General features: G+C 36.8%; 2 protein-coding genes across 10 annotated transcripts; both read left to right on the forward strand.

Annotated features, from left to right (window-relative positions):
- The first annotated feature begins 8,278 nt into the window (after positions 1-8,278).
- Positions 8,279-21,572, forward strand: LOC113322133. 9 transcript variants are annotated; one of them, XR_003347005.1, is made up of 5 exons: positions 8,279-8,402; positions 9,650-14,632; positions 16,355-16,415; positions 17,946-20,484; positions 21,237-21,572. XR_003347005.1 is itself a non-coding variant. In XM_026570155.1 (2 exons), exon 2 carries the CDS (start codon positions 12,060-12,062, stop codon positions 13,800-13,802), a length of 1,743 nt encoding a protein of 580 aa, XP_026425940.1. In that variant the 5' UTR covers positions 8,279-8,402; positions 9,650-12,059; the 3' UTR covers positions 13,803-20,852. The 9 variants fall into 9 exon arrangements, 1 of the variants encoding a protein (XP_026425940.1); XR_003347004.1 differs by having other exon boundaries at positions 17,959-20,484; XR_003347007.1 differs by having other exon boundaries at positions 9,650-19,038; positions 19,182-20,484.
- LOC113324533 lies at positions 20,079-20,483 on the forward strand. The gene has a single exon (XM_026572853.1). It carries the CDS (start codon positions 20,079-20,081, stop codon positions 20,481-20,483), a length of 405 nt encoding a protein of 134 aa, XP_026428638.1.
- Positions 21,573-24,176: the final 2,604 nt, after the last annotated feature.

Here is a 24,176-nt window from a genome sequence, read left to right on the forward strand (position 1 = left end):
ACCCTTGGTGAATTCAAGATTATTGTTAATAGAATCCAAAATGAACAAGGTCGCAATCTAAAGAGAATTATAAGCGACCGTGGAACTAAATTCAAGAACACTAAGGTGTTTGAATTTTGTGACAGACTGGGGATTATTCAATAATACTCACCACCCATTACTCCTCAAGCTAATGGAGTTGCAGAAAGGAAGAATAAGAACATCCAGGAAATGGCCAGGGTAATGCTCCGCAACAAAAACCTACCATTAAGGTTTTGGGGAGAAGCTGTGTTCACAGCATGTTATTTGATCAACCGTGTTTACCTACGGTCTGAAACCCTAAACACTCCTTGTGAGTTGTGGTACGGTAGGAAGCCCAACTTACATTATCCCAGAGTGTTTCGAAGTAAGTGCTATGTTCTGAAAGATCGAGAACAGAAAGGGAAATTTGATTCTAAAAGCGATAAAGGCATCTTTCTTGGCTATGCTTCTGATAGTCGTGGTTTTCGAGTATTTAATCTCAGAACCCAAGTTATGATGGAATCTGCAAATGTCATCATGATGATCTGTGCAGTTTTCGTCATGATAGTCCTCCTGCTGAATTGTCTCCAACCGAGACAATTGAAAATGTCAAGGAAATCCCAGAATCAGTTGAAGTTTTTCAAATAGTCGTTGATCCTGAAATTTCCCGTGACGAGGAGAAAAGCACTAATGAGGCTATTCCTGTTGAACAGGAACGTTTCCTCCAAGACACCTCTGGGTTCAAAGGAATCATGATACTAACAGTATTATTGGAGGAAAAGATTTTAGGGCTAAGACAAGAGGGCAACTTCAAAATATTTGTAATTTTGGTTGTTATCTTTCACGGATGGAACCTAGAAATATTGATGAACCTCTTAGCGATCCCTTTTGGGTGAATGCAATGCATGAAAAGTTAAATCAATTTCAAAGGCAAGATGTATGGGAGCTCGTAACTTGTCCCTCCAATATCAATATTGTTGGTACCAATTGGATATTGAAGAACATGTCTGATGAATTTGGCACCATTGTCAGAAACAAAGCTAGACTTGTTGCTCAAGGATATTCACAGATTGAAGGTATCGACTTTGACGAAACTTTTACTCCTGTGGCACGCCTTGAGTCCATTCGGTTACTATTAGCTCATGCTTGCTTTCTTAAGGTTAAGCTATTTCAAATGGACATAAAATCCGCGTTCCTAAACGGAAATTTAAAGGAAGAGTTCTATGTTTCTCAACCAAAGGGATTTGAAAATCATGACTTCTCATATCATGTCCTTAAACTCAAAAAGGCATTATATGAGTTGAAACAAGCACCTCGTGCCTGCTTTGAAAAACTAACTACTTCCCTTCTCAGGAAAGGTTTTTCGAGAGGTGGTGCTGATAAAACCTTGTTTACCATGTGGAGTGGGAAATATGTTGTCATTGCTCAAGTTTATGTAGATGATATCATCTATGGATCGACTTCTGAGAAACTTGCAAAAGATGTTCAAGTCTCTCTTGGAAAGGAGTTTGAAATGAGCAATGTTGGTGAATTAAAATTCTTTTTAGGATTACAGATTCAACAACATAAGGATGTAATATACTTATCTCAAGAAAAATATGCTAAGGATCTTGTGACAAGGTTCGGTCTTGATAAGTCAACTCCAAAACTGACACCTATGCCCACTATTAGTAAACTACATCGAGATGAGAAATGAGTAAATGTGGATCAAAAGCTTTATCGATCTATCATTGGAAGCCTCTTATATCTTACAGCTACTAGACCTAATATTTCTTTTAGTGTTGGTTGTTGTGTTAGATTTCAGACTAATCCAAAGGAATCTCATCTTGCAGCTGTAAAGAGGATTATGTGATATATCCAACATACTAGCGGGCATGGTCTATCATATACTTTTGATACTAACACTGATCTTACTACCTATTCAGATGCAGATTAGGCAGGATGTGTAGAAGACAAAAAGAGTACTTCGAGGGATTTTACTATGTTGGGTTGAATCTTGTGGCATGGCATAGGAAGAAACAAAACTCACAATCCCTGTCTACATGCGAAGCAGAGTACATTGCTGCAGGTTCATGTTGTACTCAACTTCTATGGATGAAACAAATTCTTGCTGATTATGGAATTAACACTGTTGTAATGAAGATCTTTTGTGATAACTCAAGTGCGATTCACATCACTGAGAATCCTGTTGAGCACTCAAGAACTAAGCATATTGACATAAGGTATAATTTTATTAGAGATCTCTATGAAAATGGTATCATCAATATGGAATTTGTGCCTTCCAAACAACAATTGGCTGATATTCTCACCAAACCTTTAGATACTGCTACGTTTCAACACTTACGACAGTCTATTGGTGTTGTTTTGGTTCATTAGTTTTCTAGCCTTTTGCCCCTGGACTTATTCATATATTTTGGGAAATCAAGGCTTAGAACGTCAGTGTAGTGTAGTTTTAATTTCGCATTTGTTTCTACGTAGATAATAGTTCTGTTAGGTATCAAAGTTTTCTGTTAAATCCTTTTTTTCTTGTGAAAGTAAGGTCGCTCTTGTTGTTCTTTCGGGAATGACATTTTATGGGGGAGAGTTCTTAATTGAACTTGTTCTTAATTGCCAAATCTTTGTGAGGAGTGCGGCTGTGGAATATTGTAGGAGTTTTCTTTTATCTTTATAAACTCCTTGATGAAAACACTAGTTTCGGCTCTGTGAAATCATCGAAACAAAGTTGATATGTTCTCTTTTGTTCATGAAGTATCTCTATGGAAATTTCATTAGGATCCCACTAGTTTTCGTACCTTTTCCAATTTATATTGACAAAATGGGGGAGAATTAATGTATAGTTCACACTACAAATACATATGGTTTACGGATCATTATGTAAGGGGGAGTGGTTTTCATGTGAGATGAAGTATTGACTAAGGGGGAGTGATACATATCACCATAGTATTGTTGTCAAAGTTGTAAGAAAAATTGTACTTTGATGTTGTGTAATAATACCATGACACTGTATAACAATCTTCAACAACGATGATGCCGAGTTGAACACGTTCAGAATCACTTGAGTACTTGGAAGTGACGAAGATTTCGAGTAATGTTGAAGAACCAAGGAAATCAAACATTTGGACTGAGAGCTACAAAGTTTATTTATTTTGTAATCTATATGTATTGATAGTTTTGCCATTAAAATTGACAAAGGGGGAGATTGTTAGAGCACTGATCGGTCGAACTCGCAAGCGTTGCTATCTCAATCTTGTTTGTCAAGTTTAGTTGGAAAAACTATAAGTCTTGATTTCTAGTATACTTATAGCTAAGTCTCGGATTAGAATAGAAAGTGTAGTTGAGCATTAGACTTCACGACGTTCATCGATTGAAGACGAAGAACTACTAAGGAGAGATTGTGGAACTTCATCATAAAAAGGTATGTGGAGAGTTGAACCCATCTATCACTCAAAAGTATATCTACTCTATCTCCTATTTGAGACAATAGTCGTATAGCTATATAGACTTCAATTAATGCACATTTGATATTTCGAGCTGAGTTAACTCACTTACATATTTCTAGAAATTTTTGTTGCTAAGCTTTCACTTTAACCAAGTTCATCTTATATTCTTGACGAAAGTCAAAGGATGATCATATAAAAATCGCCTTGTAACATCTTACATGATTTGTGTGAGACAGTCATATGATGTAGACTCGGAATGTTTCATATTGATCATTCGATCACTTGAAAATTTCTTTGAACCTAATAGTTTCTGTGAGACAGCTATTGTCGTCTTTAGAAAATGTTTCAATGATTGAAATGGAGTTTAGAACAACTGGATATATGCATAGTATGCGTACTTGCATATATGTGATCCATGTCGGAGAACCATAGTATGCATACCCGTATGTGTTCTGGTTGGTTTAGTGAAAGTCCGGGAACCTTGTACGCATACAGGTACGCGTACTGGCGTGAGGTATAGGTCCGGGAAATTATGTTGAGTTTGGAAGATATGCGTACCCGTTCGCATACTGGCGAACCCAAACTTAGTCCGGGTACTTAGGTATGTGTACCAGTATGCATACCTGAGTAAGTTAAGTTCTAAAATCGATTTGTTCATGAACTAATACATTTATATAATAAGGAGTGCAATCTTTTGCAAACCGTAGCTATAATGTTCATGACTTGATTTGAGTGAATCAAAATCGATTTTGCTTTGATTATGTCTTGTATACTTCTATGAGAATATAAACAATTGAACAACTCTAGAACTAGTTTCATTTGAGTCATTTGAACTAGTTATGGTTAAGATGGATGAGGTTGATATGAAAGTGTTAATATGGCTAACTTCGGTTAACTATTGTTGAGCCAACAAGGTGTACACGTTTAGGTACGGTTACTCATATCTAAATGAAGTCACTTTTAATTTGTGTATAACAAGCTAAGTTCGATCTAACGGTTGAAAGATAATAGCTTGAGTGTAATTAGGTTTTCATCTAACGATGAATATTGAATTCTTTGTTACCAAGGTAGCATTGATTGCAAACCCTGAATTAAAGACTATATAAAGGACAACTCTAGCAACTGGGAAACCTAATCCCCACAACTCATGTGTGATATTAGTTGCGACTAGAGTCGATTCTCCTTTAACCTTAGGTTTTTCACGAAACCCTATAGGTAACGACTTGAAGACTTCATTGGGATTGTGAAGCCAGAACCAACTATTTTCTCTGTAATTGCGTGTTCTGATCTTTCTATTTTCTATGGTGATTGAGTACTATATTCTCTAAGATTTTCTCGAGATTTAATCTCCTATAGGCAAGATAAAAAGTAGTCACAAACATCTTCGTCTTATCGTTTGTGATTCCACAATATCTTGTTTCGCTACTATACGATTAAGATTATTGTGAGGTGATTGATATTTATAGGTTGTTCTTCGGGAATATAAGTATGGTATATCAATTGGTTCATATTCACCTTGATTTATCAAAAGACGGAACAAAACTCATAGGTTTTTCTGTGGGAGACAGATTTATCTATTCAATAGACTTTTATGTGTGAGACAGATTGGTTTATCGACTCTACGACTTTGGGTGGTAGCAACTCTTAGTTGTGGGTGACATCATCTAAGGGAATCAAATGCGCAGAATCCAGCATGGTTCTAGAGGCGTAAGGAACGCGACTGTACCTTGATTAGTGTGAGATCGGTCAGGTGTCAACTACATTCCAGTTCAAAGTTAACTTGGAGTAGGCTAGTGTTTGTAGCGGCTTAATACAGTGTGGTATTCAAACGTGGTCTAGGTCCTTGGGTTTTTCTGCATTTGCGGTTTCCTCGTTAACAAAACTTCTGGTGTCTGTGTTATTTATTTTCCGCATTATATTTGTTTAAATAATTGAAATATCAATTGCTGTGCGTAAGTTCAATCAATTGTGAATCCAACCTTTGGTTTTTGATTAAATTGATTGACACTTGGATATTGGTTTTTGATACCGTCCAAGTTATTTCTTATATTCAATCAGGCTCGCAAACTCTTATTTGTTCGATTGCGGATTGAATTGAGAAATAGAGATATAACTCTTTGATATACTTTTCTTAAGATTGAGTCTGACTGTCTAGTTGATTGTCTTGAAAGTATATTGGAGTTAGTCCATACAGATTGCTAAGCGACATATTGGGTGTGGTTGTTAGACCCCCGCTTTTTCAGATCCTTTTATTATATTATATTTTATACTTTTGAATTGCATGACAATTAGTAATCTGAATGCAATACTAATCAACCATTAATTAATCACGATATCTTCTGTTGTAGTATGCATAATGAGTAAATGTTAGAATTTTGAATTGCATTCACTTACATTTTGAATTCATGTTTCAACGAACTGTCTTTTGGAACCATGTTTAGACGTTTTAATTACAACATCCTATCTAGATATCATGTCAATAGGGGTCTATAAGTGAATTTCACATCCAACTTCTACCACCTTTCGGTTATATGGTGTGAAATTTTTATGGCCTAATATGGAAGTCCATAAGGGAGTTGAATTACTTTTTCGACATAACATAAATGGCTTAAAGTTGGTCTCGGTTAAGTATTATTGATTCAGGCGTTAGAATTCTCCATTTTTCCGGCTTGGTTTCAAAATTCAAGAGAATTTGACTAGAAATCCATTATTCTTGATAAATAGTCTAACATAATTATCCAGAATGTTATATAACAACCGTGTCGTTGTGGCACGGGTTAAACTCAAGTCTAGATTACAAAACAAAGCTTGGACAAGTTAGTAAAAATAAAGAGCGGTCTTGATTTGTTCCCCCAAAAGTTAAATCGACGGTCGTGGTTGTTTATTTTTATATGTCTGAGATTGAAAGTTAGAATTACATCTAACAGTCTTAATTTTCTTATCATATCATTAAAGTCCTATTAATTTTTCGTAATTAGTGTTAATGATTTCTTATAATAAATATATATCTCATTATATATAGATCATAATAAATATCTCTTTATTAATAATAAATTTGCTAAAAATAATAGTGGTGGTTGTGAGGTGTTTGTGAGTGGTGGCGGGAGGTGGCGGTACAAGAAGAAGTAGAGATAGGTGGTTCTTATGATGTTGGTGGGTGTTGTGTAGTGGACAATTTTAATTTCATGTTATTTAGTATAAACTCGGTTACAATACAAAAAAAAATGACAATTTGATAAGCATCTGGATTAGTACTTTGCATCTATCTTATAAAAACAAATGTGTTTTTCCTAATCTAATGGTTCTGAGTGGCCTTTTCAAACGATCGACGGCTTGAGTTCTTTTAAAGTGTAGGAAATTGCAGCAGATAAATCGTGGCTTATATTGTACCCCCTCCTACGCCCTCATCCAATGACCCAGAATTTTTTCCTCTTAAATTTCCAGGCGTTACGTATATCAAAATTTAGTTCCCAAAGATAAAGCTACCATTATTTCCGATTTGATTTTTCTTACGTTATCAAAATTTAGTTCCCAAAGATATATCTACCATTAGTAGCTCCACCATTATTTCCGATTCGATTTTTCTTACGTTTGGAAAATACAAGATACCTATTAACATTAACATTATTGCTGCTCGTCAATTCTTCGAAGCGTTCATCTACATAAACCATATTCTTGCGAAAGTTTGCAAGAGTTTTGGTGTGTTTGAAAACCATGCCCTACAAAGATTCATAGTTGTTTACGTTTTTTTTTTTGTTTTATTTGTTATCTTTCTAGAAAATTTTCTCTAATTGATATTGTTATTTTTGTGCACGATAGATTTCGAGACAAACCAGCATCCATCTCAGGTAAAGGCATCATATCAACTGTATGTTGTTATTCCAATATGACAACTCTTGTTAGTATTCTAAATCTTATCAATTATGAAGTTGTGTATATCCAGAGGATAATGATAATTAGATATCACAAAACTTTGAAAGGTATCAAGTCACAAAATATGGTAATATATTTGTTTTTATGTTGATCAGTATTTTCTCAAATTTTCTCAGTTTCCTTTTTCTTGGACTGCCTTGATGAGTGTCGTAGCCACCACAAATTAGTGAATATTTTTCCACCTATTAACAAGTAATATAGTGTAGTCAAATTCGTTCCCACGAGGATCAAGAGGTTTTAGTTGTCTTATAATGTCACAAAAAGGGGGGTTTTGGTTTTAGATTTTATAAAGCAAAATAAATAAACAAAGTAATTAAAAGATAAAATTGAAATCAATAAGAGAGACAAGATCAAGGAATAGTTCTTCGTTGCAAAACAATGATTCGAGTTATGTTCTTTTCCACTTTTTATTAGTCACAGATTATCACCAACCGTAGGCTAACAGGTCCGCTTAGCTAATCCCAAAATTCCTCGTTTCACCGAGTAACAGCTCCGCTTAGTTATCAGATTCTATTCTAAAGAACCACCTTGAGGTTCGCTTACAAGATGTAATTCAATGAGTGCATTAAGATTTGTGAATTTAGGTTTGATACTAGTAGTTAGACTCGGTTCGCTCGATCCACTTTCTAGCGTTGCTTTCACACACAATTTGTAGCAACACAAATATTTTGCTCGGGCTTTGCGCCCTAGCCCAACCCATACGAATATTTTCTTTATCTAAGTAGTCATCCCTTAACATCATAAGTGAGCATGAGTAGTAAATGCTAGAAGACACTAGATATTTGAGCATGATTTGCACGTGTTTGACATGAGCAGCAAGGGGTACAATTGTCTTTGTCTTGTCTTTCTACTGTACCGATTCGATTTAAAGGCAGTAATTCTCTTTTTGGCTGTCTCTAGTTTCTCTTCCACTCTTCTATCATTACTTTTCTGCTCAAATCAGTTTTCAGAAAGGAACAACTTTAATCTCAAATTTCAAAATTGAGTGCAACCCAGTCTTGGTTATCGGCTGAATTCATTTCCTAAAAGGTAGGGGGTTTCTTCTCTTGAATTTGATTTTTTTTTTTAGTAGTACCAATCTTTCATCCATAATTTGATTTGCAAATTTCCTTGAACTACCTCCTCATACAAATTGGTAAATGATTGTTTTAGATGTTTTAGTAACCAAGAATTTAACAAATTTTGTTCAAATTCTGTTTTCTAAAGATCTCTAATTTGGAAAGCCTTGTACAGCCAGAAAACTTGGTTTAAACTATTTGGTTTCCTGTGTTCAACTTTTGCATATTTTACTGTGATTAATTTTTGAGTGTTATAAATGATTTTATGAGATTCTAGAAATGCCTTTCGATTATTAAGCTTGGTATCCATCATAAACCAAGGTTTGCGCAAAATTATTAAACTAAACCCTTGCCTATTTGTTAAAATGGTCAAACGAGATTTGTATCTGAACTCCACTTTTAGACCAAAAGTTGAAATCCATTTTTGTAGATTTTCTTATCTTACTCTTCTGTAACCCAGGGGTTAATCTTGTTAGCCGTGTTGTCAGGGATTGCCAAAGTCTTGAGCTCATTTTTAGCCATAACATTCAAAACAAGATTAGGCTTTGTTTTTGTTGAAACTCCACTGGCTGCCGAATACTTAAATTTGTCTTATGGGTTTTGTAATTTAACCTCCTCTTATTCCTGCAACTCAGAGATTTTTCAACTGAACCTTATGGCATTAGTTTGAGATTTCTTTTTAAAAATTCCTTGTTTGTACAACTTAACTAAATAAATGTGTTGCCTATATGGATATACCCATTGCTCAACTTCTTGATTTATATTTGAGCATGTACTTGCTTACCATTAAATTTGTGAGGCTTGACATGGTTCTGTGAAGTGAGTTAGTGCTTACGGACAGATAATGCTGTGCACTGTCTTTTTCAATTTATGCAATTGTTGAAATGTTCATTTGTTAGCGTTTCTTTCACATGGGTACGACCAATAGAAAACGAGATTGACTCTACTATAGGACCGTCGCCCGGAACACCGCTTCTATAGCGGTGGATGGTAACCAGAACTACCCTGACGTCGGCATTGTCCTCGTAAATAGTAGAGTAACATTTCTAAAAATTATCTTTTGGTCATAAATTTTAATTGCATAAGGTTTTACAGTTCTGGTACTTTAAGTTGCTGCTCATTGTCTATTGTTTTATGTTCCATTTCGGTACTATGATTTGATTTTTGTAACCTCCTACTGGGCATCAGCTCACCCTTTTATTTGTTTCCCCCCTTCAGAGTACGAGAGGAGCTTGCGTCAGTAAGCCGGGAGCTTACAACAGGCTACAAAAGCTTCCAGTGTTAGTATTTTCGTTATTTGGATGTGTATATAACGGGGATAATATGGGGTAGTTTATTTTCTATTTACGACTCATGTAGTACCATATTTTGCTTTGTAAATATACAAGCTAGGATCTAATTTTGGGTGTTTGTATTAACTTTACACAAAACCTTCCTTGCCGTTAGTGTGTCGGCGTGTTTTAAATTATGTACTACTATCTACTCAGAACTTGTTTACTTTAATGTACTAACATGTCTTATTTTGCATATTGATATCTCTAAAAAATACTTCTATGTTTCCAGAAATTGTATGAATAGAAGTGATAATGGGAAATGTTGTACTCAATGTCATTTTAAGTGACTGGTGTCTTTAGGCTAAACGGTGTACATATCTTGCATTCTGCTCTGCTCTGCGTCGTGCTTGACTCTCATTTTGAAAATATGTACTGAACCATAACATCTTTGTGTACTTGTTCATTTATAAGAATATTTTGTTAATTCTCTTGTTTGAATTTGCAACATATGTTGACTTCTAAACTCTTAGCGTGAGTGATATTTTCCCCTGAATATGTCAAGGATTTGAATCCCTTTGTGTAAATCCAAAACTTCTTTTGAATCTGACACTTGGTTATCTGTTGGTCATAAATTTTAATTGCATAAGGTTTTACATTTCTGGTAATTTAAGTTGCTGCTCATTGTCTATTGTTTTATGTTCCATTTCGGTACTACGATTTGATTTTTGTAACCTCCTACGGGGCATCAGCTCACCCTTTTATTTGTTTCCACCCTTTAGAGTACGAGAGGAGCATGCATAGTAAGCCGGGAGCTTATAACAGGCTACAAAAGCTTCCACTGTTAGTATTTTCGTTATTTTGATGTGTATATCACGGGGATAATATGGGGTAGTTTATTTTCTATTTACGACTCACGTAGTACCATATTTTGCTTTGTAAATATACAAGTTAGGATCTAATTTTGGGTGTTTGTATTAACTTTACACAAAGCCTTCCTTGTCGTTAGTGTGTCGGCGTGTTTTAAATTATGTATTACTATCTACTCAGAACTTGTTTACTTTAATGTACTAGCAGGTCTTATTTTGCATATTTATATCTCTTAAAATTACTTCTATGTTTCCAGAAATTGTATGAATAGAAGTGATAATGGGAAATGTTGTACTGAATGTCATTTTAAGTGACTGGTGTGTTTAGGCTAAACGGTGTACATATCTTGCATTCTGCTCTGCTCTGCGTCGTGCTTGACTCTCATTTTGAAAATATGTACTGAATATAACAACTTTGTGTACTTTTTCATTTATACGAATATTTTTTTTAATTTTCTTGTTTGAATTTGCAACATATGTTGACTTCTAAACTCATAGTGTGAGTGATATTTTCCCCTGAATATGTCAAGGATTTGAATCCCTTTGTGTAAATCCAAAACTTCTTTTGAATCTGATACTTGGTTATATTCTTATCTTAAGTTTAATTTCCATGCAAAGGCTCTGTCCATGTCCCAAATGTTCTTCTTCCTAGTATTTTGAACATGTAGTCTGTTGTGATAGTTTCGTCTTTTGTCGCGAAAGCGTATCATTTTTGTAACTAGGATCAGTTTTACCCTTTTATTGTTATATGTTTACTTCCTAATGCTGCTCCTTGGTTAAAATACGTGTTGCCAGTATAAATGTTGTACTCATTGACTTTTGCATTGACGATTTTACAAACTTTTTAACTTCAAATATCATTGTGAACATCTTGATAGATCAACTGAAAATGATACTGCTTTCATCCCGTGGCTCGTATCCGAAACTTAATATAAATCCAGTATCTTGGTCTGTTTCATTTTGTCATTCTTCTAAATATTTTTTTTATTACTTTTATAACTGTATAAATCAATTATTTTATGTGTATGGTTTTAGTCTTCGAGTGGCGCACTGGGATATGGCCTTGCTAAATGGGTTGAAACCCAATCCTTTTACGAGGGAAAATTACCGTGTCCGCTGCAGTTTGGTATCAGAGATCCAGTTCTGATTTATCGGGGTTGTGTTGGTGTTTTGTTTGCTTAAATGATCGATTTCCTTATGTTTCATTTCCGTTCATATGATTTGGTTGTTTAAATAGTGTTCTGTTGCGTCGCAACTAAACCTGAGTTTTTATTTCCTATCTGTGAACATACTCTAACTTGTTAGAAACTCAATTTTAGTTACTCTTCTGACTTAGTCAAAGCATTCTTATTTTCTGAAGCTTTTTCCTAGACTTATAATAATTGCTTGAAAAGGTTTTGGTTGAATTTTGGGTTTGGGAAAAAACTAACCATGACCGTGATATACATGTCATTTTCGTGTATTAGTAATGTACATTACTAACCATTTATGAATATGAAGCTTAGTTTCTTTTTGAAGATGTCCGTGTGCGCAAAATCTGTAACGTCGAGCTCTGTACGCAAGAAAAAGAATCTCAGCAAGAGGACAACACGCCTTGAGAATGGTTTTGAAAAACTGTTGGGTTCTGTCAACGCTATTGATGATGCCGTAAAAGACCATAAACGGATGAGATCTACTATGGACTTGAAGGAATTCAAGAAGGTGGTAGGTAAGGACGGGAACTTTAGTGGGACAGCAGAACCTACCGAGGCAGACAAATGGTTGATAGGCATTAAGAAAGAGTTTGAAGCGTTACAAATTCCGAATGAGAAGAAGGTTAGACTTGCCACTTATCTGTTTGAGGGAGATGCCGAACATTGGTGGAGATCTGTCAAGCGCATGGAAGATGTCAGCAGCATATGCTGGGAGAAGTTTGTGGAGCTATTTCTTAATAAGTACTTTCCACCGACAGGTAAGGCATTAAAGTGTGCTGAATTTCCTGCGTTGAGACAAGGAAGTATGACGGTTATGCAGCTGGATCAGAAATTCGTTGAACTTGAACGTTACGGAACACATCTCGTCCCCAACGCGGAATTAAGGGCTCGCAAATTTGAAGACGCATTGAGGCCAAGTATTCGTAACCAAGTCGTTGGACACGTGCACATGAATTATAATGATGTCTTAAAGGCAGCACTGGCAATTGAGGCTAGCATGATCAAAGCACACAATGAAAGGGAAGAAAACGAAGTCAAGAAAAGGAAAATAAATGACTCTCCATCTAGTCGAAAACGTATCAGTCCCGGGTCGGACACCAACAAAGAAAGACCCAGGACCTGTTACCGATGTAAAGAAAATGACCACCTTATAAAGGACTGTCCTGTTCCAGCACCAGATGCACCAATGAAGCTACAAAACGCAAACCCACTTCAACAACCAAATACACAGAAACAAAATTCATACGTCAGGCAGCCTTATTATCCTCGCAACAACACCCACCCTTTCCAGCCAAGGCAACAAAATTTCCAAGGGAATGCTGCATCACCTTTCCAGCCACGACAACAAAACATCCAAGGGAAGCTGAATAGTATTACTGAAGTCAAAGGAGAACCAGAAAATGCAGTGATTGAGGGTAATTTTCAAATTTTTAGTACTCGTGCTAACATTTTATTTGACACCGGTGCTACTCATTCATTTATATCTCTCCATTTAGCTGCATATTTAGGTTTGAAACTTGACCCCTTAGGATCCATTTTGAACTTATCTTCGCCACTTGGGAGTGTGGTAAGTCTCAATAAAATTTGCAAGGAATGTGAGATGACGCTGGGAAACCACAGGGTGAGTATCGATCTTATACCTATGAGAATGCAGGAGTACGATGTTATCGTAGGTATGGACTGGATGTCGCAGAATCAGGCTATTTTATGTTGTGCTGAGAAGAGAGTTTCTTTTGTGACGGAGGATAGAATTCTCGTATCTGTTCAAGGCGAGAAATGGAAAGTGATAAACCCATCAATTCCAGGAATGAAGAGAGGAGATGAAACCGAAAAACACATGGCTCTTCTCGCTCATCTTACTGAAGGTGACGAGGTCGTTGATACAGGAAAAGAAGTTCTAGTGGTTAGAGAGTTTGCTGATGTCTTTCCAGATTCCTTTCCGGGATTGCCTCCAAAGAGGGAGATTGATTTTGAGATTAAGCTACAGCCAGGAACATCACCAATATCCATACCACCTTATCGTATGGCTCCGAAATAAATGAAAGAATTGCGGAAACAACTTGATGAGTTAACTGAGTTGGGTTTTATTAGGCCAAGTACATCACCGTGGAGGGCACCAGTGCTGGTTGTGCTTAAGAAGGATGGAACAATGAGAATGTTTATCGATTATCGTCGGTTAAACAAAGTTACAATCAAGAACAAGTACCCGCTGCTGAGAATTGATGATCTCTTCGATCAGTTGAAGAGAGCAAAATGATTTTCCAAGCTTGATTTTCGAACCGGTTACCACCAACTAAGAATCCGAGAAGAGGATATTCGTAAGACTGCTTTCGGTACCTACTTTGGACACTATGGGTTTCTTGTGATGCCGTTTGGATTGACTAACGCTCCAGCAACATTCATGGACCTAATAAACAGAGTTTTCTGACCGTTTCTGAATAAGTTTGTGGTTGTTTTCATTGATGACGTTCTCATTTACTCCAAGACCCGGTATCAAGAGATTCGGGAAGAAAAGTAAGTTGTCTCCTCGTTATATTGGACCTTTTGAGATTCTTGAAAGGGTTGGTGAAGTCGCATATCGCCTAGCTTTGCCACCACAGTTAGCGGATGTGCACAACGTGTTCCATGTATCTATGCTACGGAGATACAACGCAGACCCATCACATGCTATTGAGTGGAGAGACTTGCAGCTGAACGACGATACAAGTTACATTGAAAAACCACTACGTATTGCTGGTACAAGGGAGCATGTTCTCCGGACGAAAACAATTAAGATGGTGAAAGTGGTATAGAAACATCATATTCTCGAAGAAGATACTTGGGAGCTCGAGTCCGACGTGAGAGACAAGTATCCGGAGCTACTTGAAGGTAATCTTCATAGCTTTTTCAGTTTAATTTTGAATTGCGGGACGCAATTCTTTTTTTAGGAGGTAATGGTGTAGCAACACAAATATTTTGCTCGGGCTTTGAGCCCTAGCCCAACCCATATGAATATTTTGTTTATCTAAGTAGTCATCCCTTAGCATCATAAGTGAGCATGAGTAGTAAGTGCTAGAAGACACTAGATATTTTGAGCATGATTTACACGTGTTTGACATGAACAGCAAGGGGTACAATTGTCTTTGTCTTATTTTTCTACTGTACTAATTCGATTTAAAGGCAGTAATTCTCTTTTTGGCTGTCTCTAGTTTCTCTTCTACTCTTCTATCATTACTTTTCTGCTCAAATCAGTTTCCAGAAGGGAACAACTTTAATCTCAAATTTCAAAATTGAGTGCAACCCAGTCTTGGTTATCGGCTGAATTCATTTCCTAAAAGGTAGGGGGTTGCTCTCTTGAAGTTGATTTTTTTTTAGTAGTCCCGATCTTTCATCCATAATTTAATTTGCAAATTTCCTTGAACTACCTCCTCATGCAAATTGGTAAATGACTGTTTTAGTAACCAAGAATTTAACAAATTTTGTTCAAATTCTGTTTTCTAAAGATCTCTAATCTGGAAAGCCTTGTACAGCCACGGAACTTGGTTTAAACTATTTAGTTTCATGTGTTCAACTTTTGCATATTTTACTGTGATTAATTTTTGAGTGTTATAAATGATTTTATGAAATGCTAGAAACGCCTTTCAATTATTAAGCTCGGTGTCCATCATAAACCAAGGTTTGCGCAAAATTATTAAAAGAAACCCTTCCCTATTTGTTAAAATAGTCAAACGAGATTTGTATCTGAACTCAACTTTTAGACCAAAAGTTGAAATCCCTTTTTGTAGATTTTCTTATCTTATTCTTCTGTAACCCAGGGGTTAATCTTGTTAGCCGTGTTGTTAGGGATTGCCAAAGTCTTGAGCTCATTTTTAGCCATAACATCCAAAACAAGATTAAGCTTTGTTTTTGTTGAAACTCCACTGGCTGCCGAATACTTAAATTTTTCTTATGGGTTTTGTAATTTAACCTCCTCTTATCCCTGCAACTCAGAGATTTTTCAACTGAACCTTATGGCATTAGTTTGAGATTTCTTTTTAAAAATTCTTTGTTTGTACAACTTAACTAAATAAATATGTTGCTTTTATGGATATACCCATTGCTCAAATGCTTGATTTATATTTAAGCATGTACTTGCTTACCATTAAATTTGTGAGGCTTGACATGGTTCTGTGAAGTGAGTTAGTGCTTACGGACAGATAATGCTTTGCACTTTCTTTTTCAATTTATGCAATTGTTAAAATGTTCATTTGTTAGCGTTTCTTTCACATGGGTACGACCAATAGAAAACGAGATTGACTCTACTATAGGACCGCCGGGCCTAAGTGGCACCCCACCACCTCAGTGGCTACCTGGAAGACCTCTTCTGTAGCGGTGGCTGGTAACCAGAACTACCCTGACGTCAGCACTGGCCTCGTAAATAGTAGAGTAACATTTCTAAATGTACAATTATCTTTTGGTCATAAATTTTAATTGCATAAGGTTTTACATTTCTGGTACTTTAAGTTGCTGCTCATTGTCTATTGTTTTATGTTCCATTTCGGTACTACGATTTGATTTTTGTAACCTCCTACGGGGCATCAGCTCACCCTTTTATTTGTTTCCACCCTTTAGAGTACGAGAGGAGCATGCATAGTAAGCCGGGAGCTTACAACAGGCTACAAAATCTTGCAGTGTTAGTATTTTCGTTATTTTGATGTGTATATCACGGGGATAATATGTGGTAGTTTATTTTCTATTTACGACTCACGTAGTACCATATTTTTCTTTGTAAATATACAAGTTAGGATCTGATTTTGGGTGTTTGTATTAACTTTACACAAAACCTTCCTTGCCGTTAGTGTGTCGGCGTGTTTTAAATTATGTACTACTATCTACTCAGAACTTGTTTACTTTAATGTACTAGCATGTTTTTTTGCATATTGATATCTCTTAAAATTACTTCTATGTTTCCAGAAATTGTATGAATAGAAGTGATAATGGGAAATGTTGTACTGAATGTCATTTTAAGTGACTGGTGTGTTTAGGCTAAACGGTGTACATATCTTGCATTCTGCTCTGCTCTGCATCGTGCTTGACTCTCATTTTGATAATATATACTGAACCATAACATCTTTGTGTACTTGTTCATTTATAAGAATATTTTGTTAATTCTCTTGTTTGAATTTGCAACATCTATTGACTTCTAAACTCTTAGTGTGAGTGATATTTTCCCCTGAATATGTCAAGGATTTGAATCCCTTTGTGTAAATCCAAAACTTCTTTTGAATATGACATTTGGTTATAATTCTTATCTTAAGTTTAATTTCCATGCAAAGGCTCTATCCATGTCCCAAATGTTCTTCTTCCTACTATTTTGAACATGTAGTCTGCTGTGATAGTTTCGTCCTTTGACGCGAAAACGTATCATTTTTGTAACTAGGATCAGTTTTACCCTTTTATTTTTATATGTTTACTTTCTAATACTGCTCCTTGGTTAAAATACGTGTTGCCAGTATAAATGTTGTACTCATTGACTTTTGCATTGACGATTTTACAAACTTTTTAACTTCAAATATCGTTGTGAACATCTTGATAGATCAACTGAAAATGATACATCTTTCATCCAATGGCAGGTATCCGAAACTTAATATAAATTCAGTATCATGGTCTGTTTCATTTTGTCATTCTTCTAAATCTTTTTTTTATTACTTTTATAACTGTATAAATCAATTATTTTATGTGTATGGTTTTAGTCTTCGAGTGGCGCACCGGGATATGGCCTTGCTAAATGGGTTGAAACCCAATCCTTTTAGGACGGAAAATTACCGTGTCCGCTACGGTTTGGTATCAGAGCTCCAGTTCTGATTTATCGGGGCTGTGTTGGTGTTTTGTTTTCTTATATGATCGATTTCCTTATGTTTCGTTTGCATTCATATGATTTAGTTGTTTAAATAGTGTTCTGTTACGTTGCAACTAAACCTGAGTTTTTATTTCCTATCTGTGAACATACTCTAACCTGTTTGAAACTCAATTTTAGTTAATCTTCTGACTTAGTCAAAGCATTTTTATTTTCTGAAGCTTTTTCCTACACTTATAATAGTTGCTTGAAAAGGTTTTGGCTGAATTTTGGGTTTGGGGAAAAACTAACCATGACCGTGATATACATGTCATTTTTCTGTGTTAGTAATGTACATTACTAACCATTTGTAAATCTGACGCTTAGTTTCTTTTTGAAGATATCTGTGTGCGCAAAATCTGTAACGTCGAGCTCTGTACGTAAGAAAAAGAATCTCAGCAAGAGGACAACACGCCTTGAGAATGGTTTTGAAAAACTGTTGGGTTCTGTCAACACTATTGCTGATACCGTAAAAGACCGTAAACGGATGAGATCTACTATGGACTTGGACTTGAAGGAATTCAAGAAGGTGGTAGGTAAAGACATGAACTTTAGCGGGACAACAGAACCTACCGAGGCAGAGAAGTGGTTGATGGGCATTGAGAAAGAGTTTGAAGCGTTACAAATTCCGAATGAGAAGAAGGTTAGACTTGCCACTTACCTGTTTGAGGGAGATGCCGAACATTGGTGGAGATCTGTCAAGCGCATGGAAGATGTCAGCAGCATGTGCTGGGAGAAGTTTGTGGAGCTATTTCTTAATAAGTACTTTCCACCGACAGTTAAGGCATTAAAGTGTGCTGAATTTGCTGCGTTGAGGCAAGGAAGTATGACGGTTATGCAGCTGGATCAGAAACTCAGTGAACTTGAACGTTACGGAACACATCTCGTCCCCAACGCGGAATTAAGGGCTCGCAAATTTGAAGACGCATTGAGGCCAAGTATTCATAACCAAGTCGTTGGACGAATGATGTCTTAAAGGCAGCACTGGCAATTGAGGCTAGCATGATCAAAGCACAAAATGAAAGGGAAGAAAACGAAGTCAAGAAAAGGAATATAAATGACTCTCCATCTAGTCGAAAACGTATCAGTCCCGGGTCGGACACCAACAAAGAAAGACCCAGGACCTGTTACCGATGTAAAGGAAATGACCACCTTATAAAGGACTGTCCTGTTCCAGCACCAGATGCACCAATAAAGCTACAAAATGCTAACCCACCTCAACAACCAAATACACAGAAACAAAATTCATACGTCAGGCAGCCTTATTATCCTCGCAACAACACCCACCCTTTCCATCCAAGGCAACAAAATTTCCAAGGGAATGCTGCATCACCTTTCCAGCCACGACAAGAAAACGTCCAAGGGAAGCTGAATAGTATTACTGAAGTCAAAGGGGAACCAAAAAATGCAGTGATTGAGGGTAATTTTCAAATTTAGTTCTCGTGCTAAAATTTTATTTGACACCGGTGCTACTCATTCATTTATATCTCTCCATTTAGCTGCATATTTAGGTTTGAAACTTGACACCTTAGGATCCATTTTAAACTTATCTTCGCCATTTAGGAGTGTGGTAAGTCTCAACAAAATTTGTAAGGACTGTGAGTTGACGCTGGGAAACCACAGGGTGAGTATCGATCTTATACCAATGAGAATGCAGGAGTACGATGTTATCGTAGGTGTGGACTGGATGTGCAGAATCAGGCTATTTTATGTTGTGCTGAGAAGTGAGTTTCTTTTGTGACGGAGGATGGAATTCGCGTATCTATTCAAGGAGAGAAATGGAAAGTGATGAACCCATCAATTCCAGGAATGAAGAGAGGAGATGAAGCCGAAAAACACATGTCTCTTCTCGCTCATCTTACTGAAGGTGACGAGGTCGGTTATACAGGAGAAGAAGTTCTAGTGGTTAGAGAGTTTGCTGATGTCTTTCCAGATTCCTTGTCGGGATTGCCTCCAAAGAGGGAGATTGATTTTGACATTGAGCTACATCCAGGAACATCACCGATATCCATACCACCTTATCGTGTGGCTCCTAAAGAAATGAAGGAATTGCGGAAACAACTTGATGAGTTAACTTATTTGGGTTTTATTAGGCCAAGTACATCACCGTGGAGGGCACCAGTGCTGGTTGTGCTTAATAAGGATGGAATAATGAGAATGTGTATCGATTATCATCGGTTAAACAAAGTTACAATCAAGAACAAGTACCCGCTGCCGAGAATTGACGATCTCTTCGATCAGTTGAAGGGAGCAAAATGCTTTTCCAAACTTGATTTTCGAACCGGTTACCACCAAGAATCCGAGAAGAGGATATTCGTAAGACTGCTTTCGATACCTATTATGGGCACTATGAGTTTCTTGTGATGCCGTTTGGATTGACTAACGCACCAGCAGCAGTCACGGACCTAATGAACAGAGTTTTCCGACCGTTTCTGAATAAGTTTGTGGTTGTTTTCATTGATGACATTATCATTTAATCCAAGACCCGGTATCAAGAGATTCGGGAAGAAAAATAAGTTGTCTCCTCGTTATATTGGACCTTTTGAGATTCTTGAAAGGGTTGGTGAAGTCGCATATCGCCTAGCTTTGCCACCACAGTTAGCGGATGTGCACAACGTGTTCCATGTATCTATGCTACGGAGATACAACGCAGACCCATCACATGTTATTGAGTGGAGAGACTTGCAGCTGAACGACGATACAAGTTACGTTGAAAAACCATTATGGATTGCTGGTACAAGGGAGCATGTTCTCCGGACGAAAACAATTAAGATGGTGAAAGTGATATGGCAACATCAGCCTCTTGAAGAAGCTACTTGGGAGCTCGAGTCCGACGTGAGAGACAAGTATCCGGAGCTACTTTAAGGTAATCTTCATAGCTTTTTCAGTTTATTTTTGAATTGCGGGACGCAGTTCTTTTTTTTAGGAGGTAATGGTGTAGCAACACAAATATGGCATGGGTTTTGTAATTTAACCTTCTCTCATCCCTGTAACTCAAAGATTTTTCAACTGTACCTTATGGCATTAGTTTGAGATTTCTTTTTAAAAATTCCTTGTTTGTACAACTTAACTAAATAAATGTGTTGCCTATATGGATATACCCATTGCTCAACTGTTTGGTTTATATTTGAGCATGTACTCGCTTACCATTAAATTTGTGAGGCTTGACATGGTTCTGTGAAGTGAGTTAGTGCTTACGGACAAATAATGCTTTGCACTATCTTTTTCAATTTATGCAATTGTTGAAATGTTCATTTGTTAGTGTTTCTTTCACATGGGTACGACCAATAGAAAACGAGATTGACTCTACTATAGGACCGTCGAGCCTAAGTGGCACCCCACCACCTCGGTGGCTACCTGGAAGACCGCTTCTGTAGCGGTGGCTGGTAACCAGAACTACCCTGATGCCGGCACTGGCCTCGTAAATAGTAGAGTAACATTTCTAAATGTACAATTATCTTTTGGTCATAAATTTTAATTGCATAAGGTTTTACATTTCTGGTACTTTAAGTTGCTGCTCATTGTCTATTGTTTTATGTTCCATTTCGGTGCTACGATTTGATTTTTGGAACCTCCTACGGGGCATCAGCTCACCCTTTTATTTGTTTCCCCCTTCAGAGTACGAGAGGAGATTGCATCAGTAAGCCAGGAGCTTACAACAGGCTACAAAATCTTCCAGTGTTAGTATTTTCGTTATTTTGATGTGAATATCACGGGGATAATATGGGGTAGTTTATTTTCTATTTACGACTCACGTAGTACCATATTTTGCTTTGTAAATATACAAGCTAGGATCTGTTTTTGGGTGTTTGTATTAACTTTACACAAAACCTTCCTTGCCGTTAGTGTGTCGGCGTGTTTTAAATTATGTACTACTATCTACTCAGAACTTGTTTACTTTAATGTACTAGCAGGTCTTATTTTGCATATTGATATCTCTTAAAATTACTTCTATGTTTCCAGAAATTGTATGAATTGAAGTGATAATTGGAAATGTTGTACTGAATGGCACTTTAAGTGACTGGTGTGTTTAGGCTAAACGGTGTACATATCTTGTATTCTGCGTCGTGCTTGACTCTCATTTTGAAAATATGTACTGAACCATAACATCTTTGTGTACTTGTTCATTTATAAGAATATTTTGTTAATTCTCTTGTTTGAATTTGCAACATCTGTTGACTTCTAAACTCTTAGTGTGAGTGATATTTTCCCCTGAATATGTCAAGGATTTGAATCCCTTTGTGTAAATCCAAAACTTCTTTTGAATATGACATTTGGTTATAATTCTTATCTTAAGTTTAATTTTCATGCAAAGGCTCTGTCCATGTCCCAAATGTTCTTCTTCCTAGTATTTTGAACATGTAGTCTGCTGTGATAGTTTCGTCCTTTGACGCGAAAGCATATCATTTTTGTAACTAGGATCAGTTTTACCCTTTTATTTTTATATGTTTACTTCCTAATACTGCTCCTTGGTTAAAATACGTGTTGCCAGTATAAATGTTGTACTCATTGATTTTTGCATTGATGATTTTACAAACTTTTTAACTTCAAATATCGTTATGAACATCTTGATAGATCAACTGAAAATGATACTATTTTCATCCCGTGACTCGTATCCGAAACTTAATATAAATCCAGTATCATGGTCTGTTTCATTTTGTCATTCTTCCAAATCTTTTTTTTAGTACTTTTAAAACTGTATAAATCAATTATTTTATGTGTATGGTTTTAGTCTTCGAGTGGCGCACCGGGATATGGCCTTGCTAAATGGGATGAATCCCAATCCTTTTAGGAGGGAAAATTACCGTGTCCGCTACATAACTGCTCCACGGAATCCCTCCGCAAGGTCTCGTTTTTCTACTTGTGAAAGAGTCAAGAAACGATTACGTATCCCCTAACTTTCACTAGCTTTAGATTGAGTTAAAAAATCGATTTAGCGTGCACTCTAAACAACCTATCAGTCAATTATAAACACTCATATTAGTAAAAGCAAACGATAATCATGTGAAAACTTCAAAGTAGATTTAAAACAAAACTCAAAACATGTCAAGAACTAGGAATCCATCCTCAATCAATAAGAAAGTTAGCTACTCATGGTTTGGAGTTCACAAAGAAAAAACAAAAGAGAAGTGTTGTGTGTGTAGAGGTGTAAAAGTGTGTTGAGAAAAATAGAGAACTTCTCTATTTATAGGCTTCAATTTGCTTGCAATCCTCTTAGGAATAGACTCCCTTTCCTTTAGCAATTCAATTTCCAAGTCCTTGTCTTTCTCAAATCCTTCCATCTTCTCTTCCGAATCCAAGCCCAATTCTTCAAACCCATGAGTCTAGAAAATTTTTCACAAATATTTGTACTTTTAGTATCCTGAAAAGTTCTCGGGATCACCGGAATTCGGTCGGAAAAGTCATCACTGGCCATCTGAGTATGTCGCCGTCGACAGAATATTCCGTCATATTCTATTAAAGTTAACGGTCACGCGTACGGTCTCTGACGGTCAACAAGTCAAGGAAGAAGGGAAGTCAGACACTGAGTCAGCTGCTCTGACTCAGCTAACCGGTCTTATTCAGCTGGATCACTGAGATGGATCGGTCATCATCGGTCGAGTTGACTCGCCGGAGCAGGAGACAGATAGAGTTTCCTCTGTTTTCAGTGCATTCTCAGGCCATATTCAGGCCGATTACTTCTCCTGTGAAAATCCTAACATTCATCTAGTTTAAGCATCACAATTGCTGCTTCAGATAGCTTCAATTTAGCAGCATCATCTCATACTTGCAATCAACAACAACTCGGCCCTCAACTGCATCAACAACTCCTCTCACTGCTAGCATTATCAGAATCACTTTCATATCCAAACTACAGACCCCTGGCAGACTTAAATTTCATTTACCTTATGGCATCACCAACAATTCCATTCATAATCTGCAGTATCAATTTCTGTCACCAGAACCATCTCTTTTAATCTCGATCTGCTTCTTCTTCTCTCAAATTGACGGCAGCAGCAAAATTGAGTTCTTCATACACAAACCCTTCTTAGCAAAACAGTGTCTTCTTCACCTTTAATCTCTTATCAAACCACAGACCCATTTCATCACAGCGTTCCCATTATTTCAATTTCACAAAATCCATCTCTGCTACGTTCAGTCTTTCTTCGAACCCAATTTCGTATCAGACCCAATCTTCTCAGCACTGTTAGAGCTCAAACTCCACCAATGTCTTCCATTTTCTAACAGCAGCAGAACGTCATCTCAGAAACAACACAACCTAACCCTAGATTTCATTTTGGGGAAAAACGAACCCTAATTTATTTTCACTCCAATTTCATCTTCAACCATTCTCAGTTCAATTTCAATTTCTATGTGATATCAAGAACACTGCCATCTTCTCTCGAATTGGTTTCTCTGGTTTATTAGGCTAAGTCCTATGGGCTAGATATCTAGCTGCTATATTGGTCATCCACGTCAGCTAGGGAAACCTCCTAAGTCCTATCGGATGGCGAATCTAGCAGCTATATTAGAAGACCACGTCAACTGGACCACAATCTAGCGCTGAACGGTTCAGCG

The sequence above is a fragment of the Papaver somniferum genome, chromosome 11 (assembly GCF_003573695.1).
Source record: "Papaver somniferum cultivar HN1 chromosome 11, ASM357369v1, whole genome shotgun sequence".
NCBI lineage: Eukaryota > Viridiplantae > Streptophyta > Magnoliopsida > Ranunculales > Papaveraceae > Papaver > Papaver somniferum.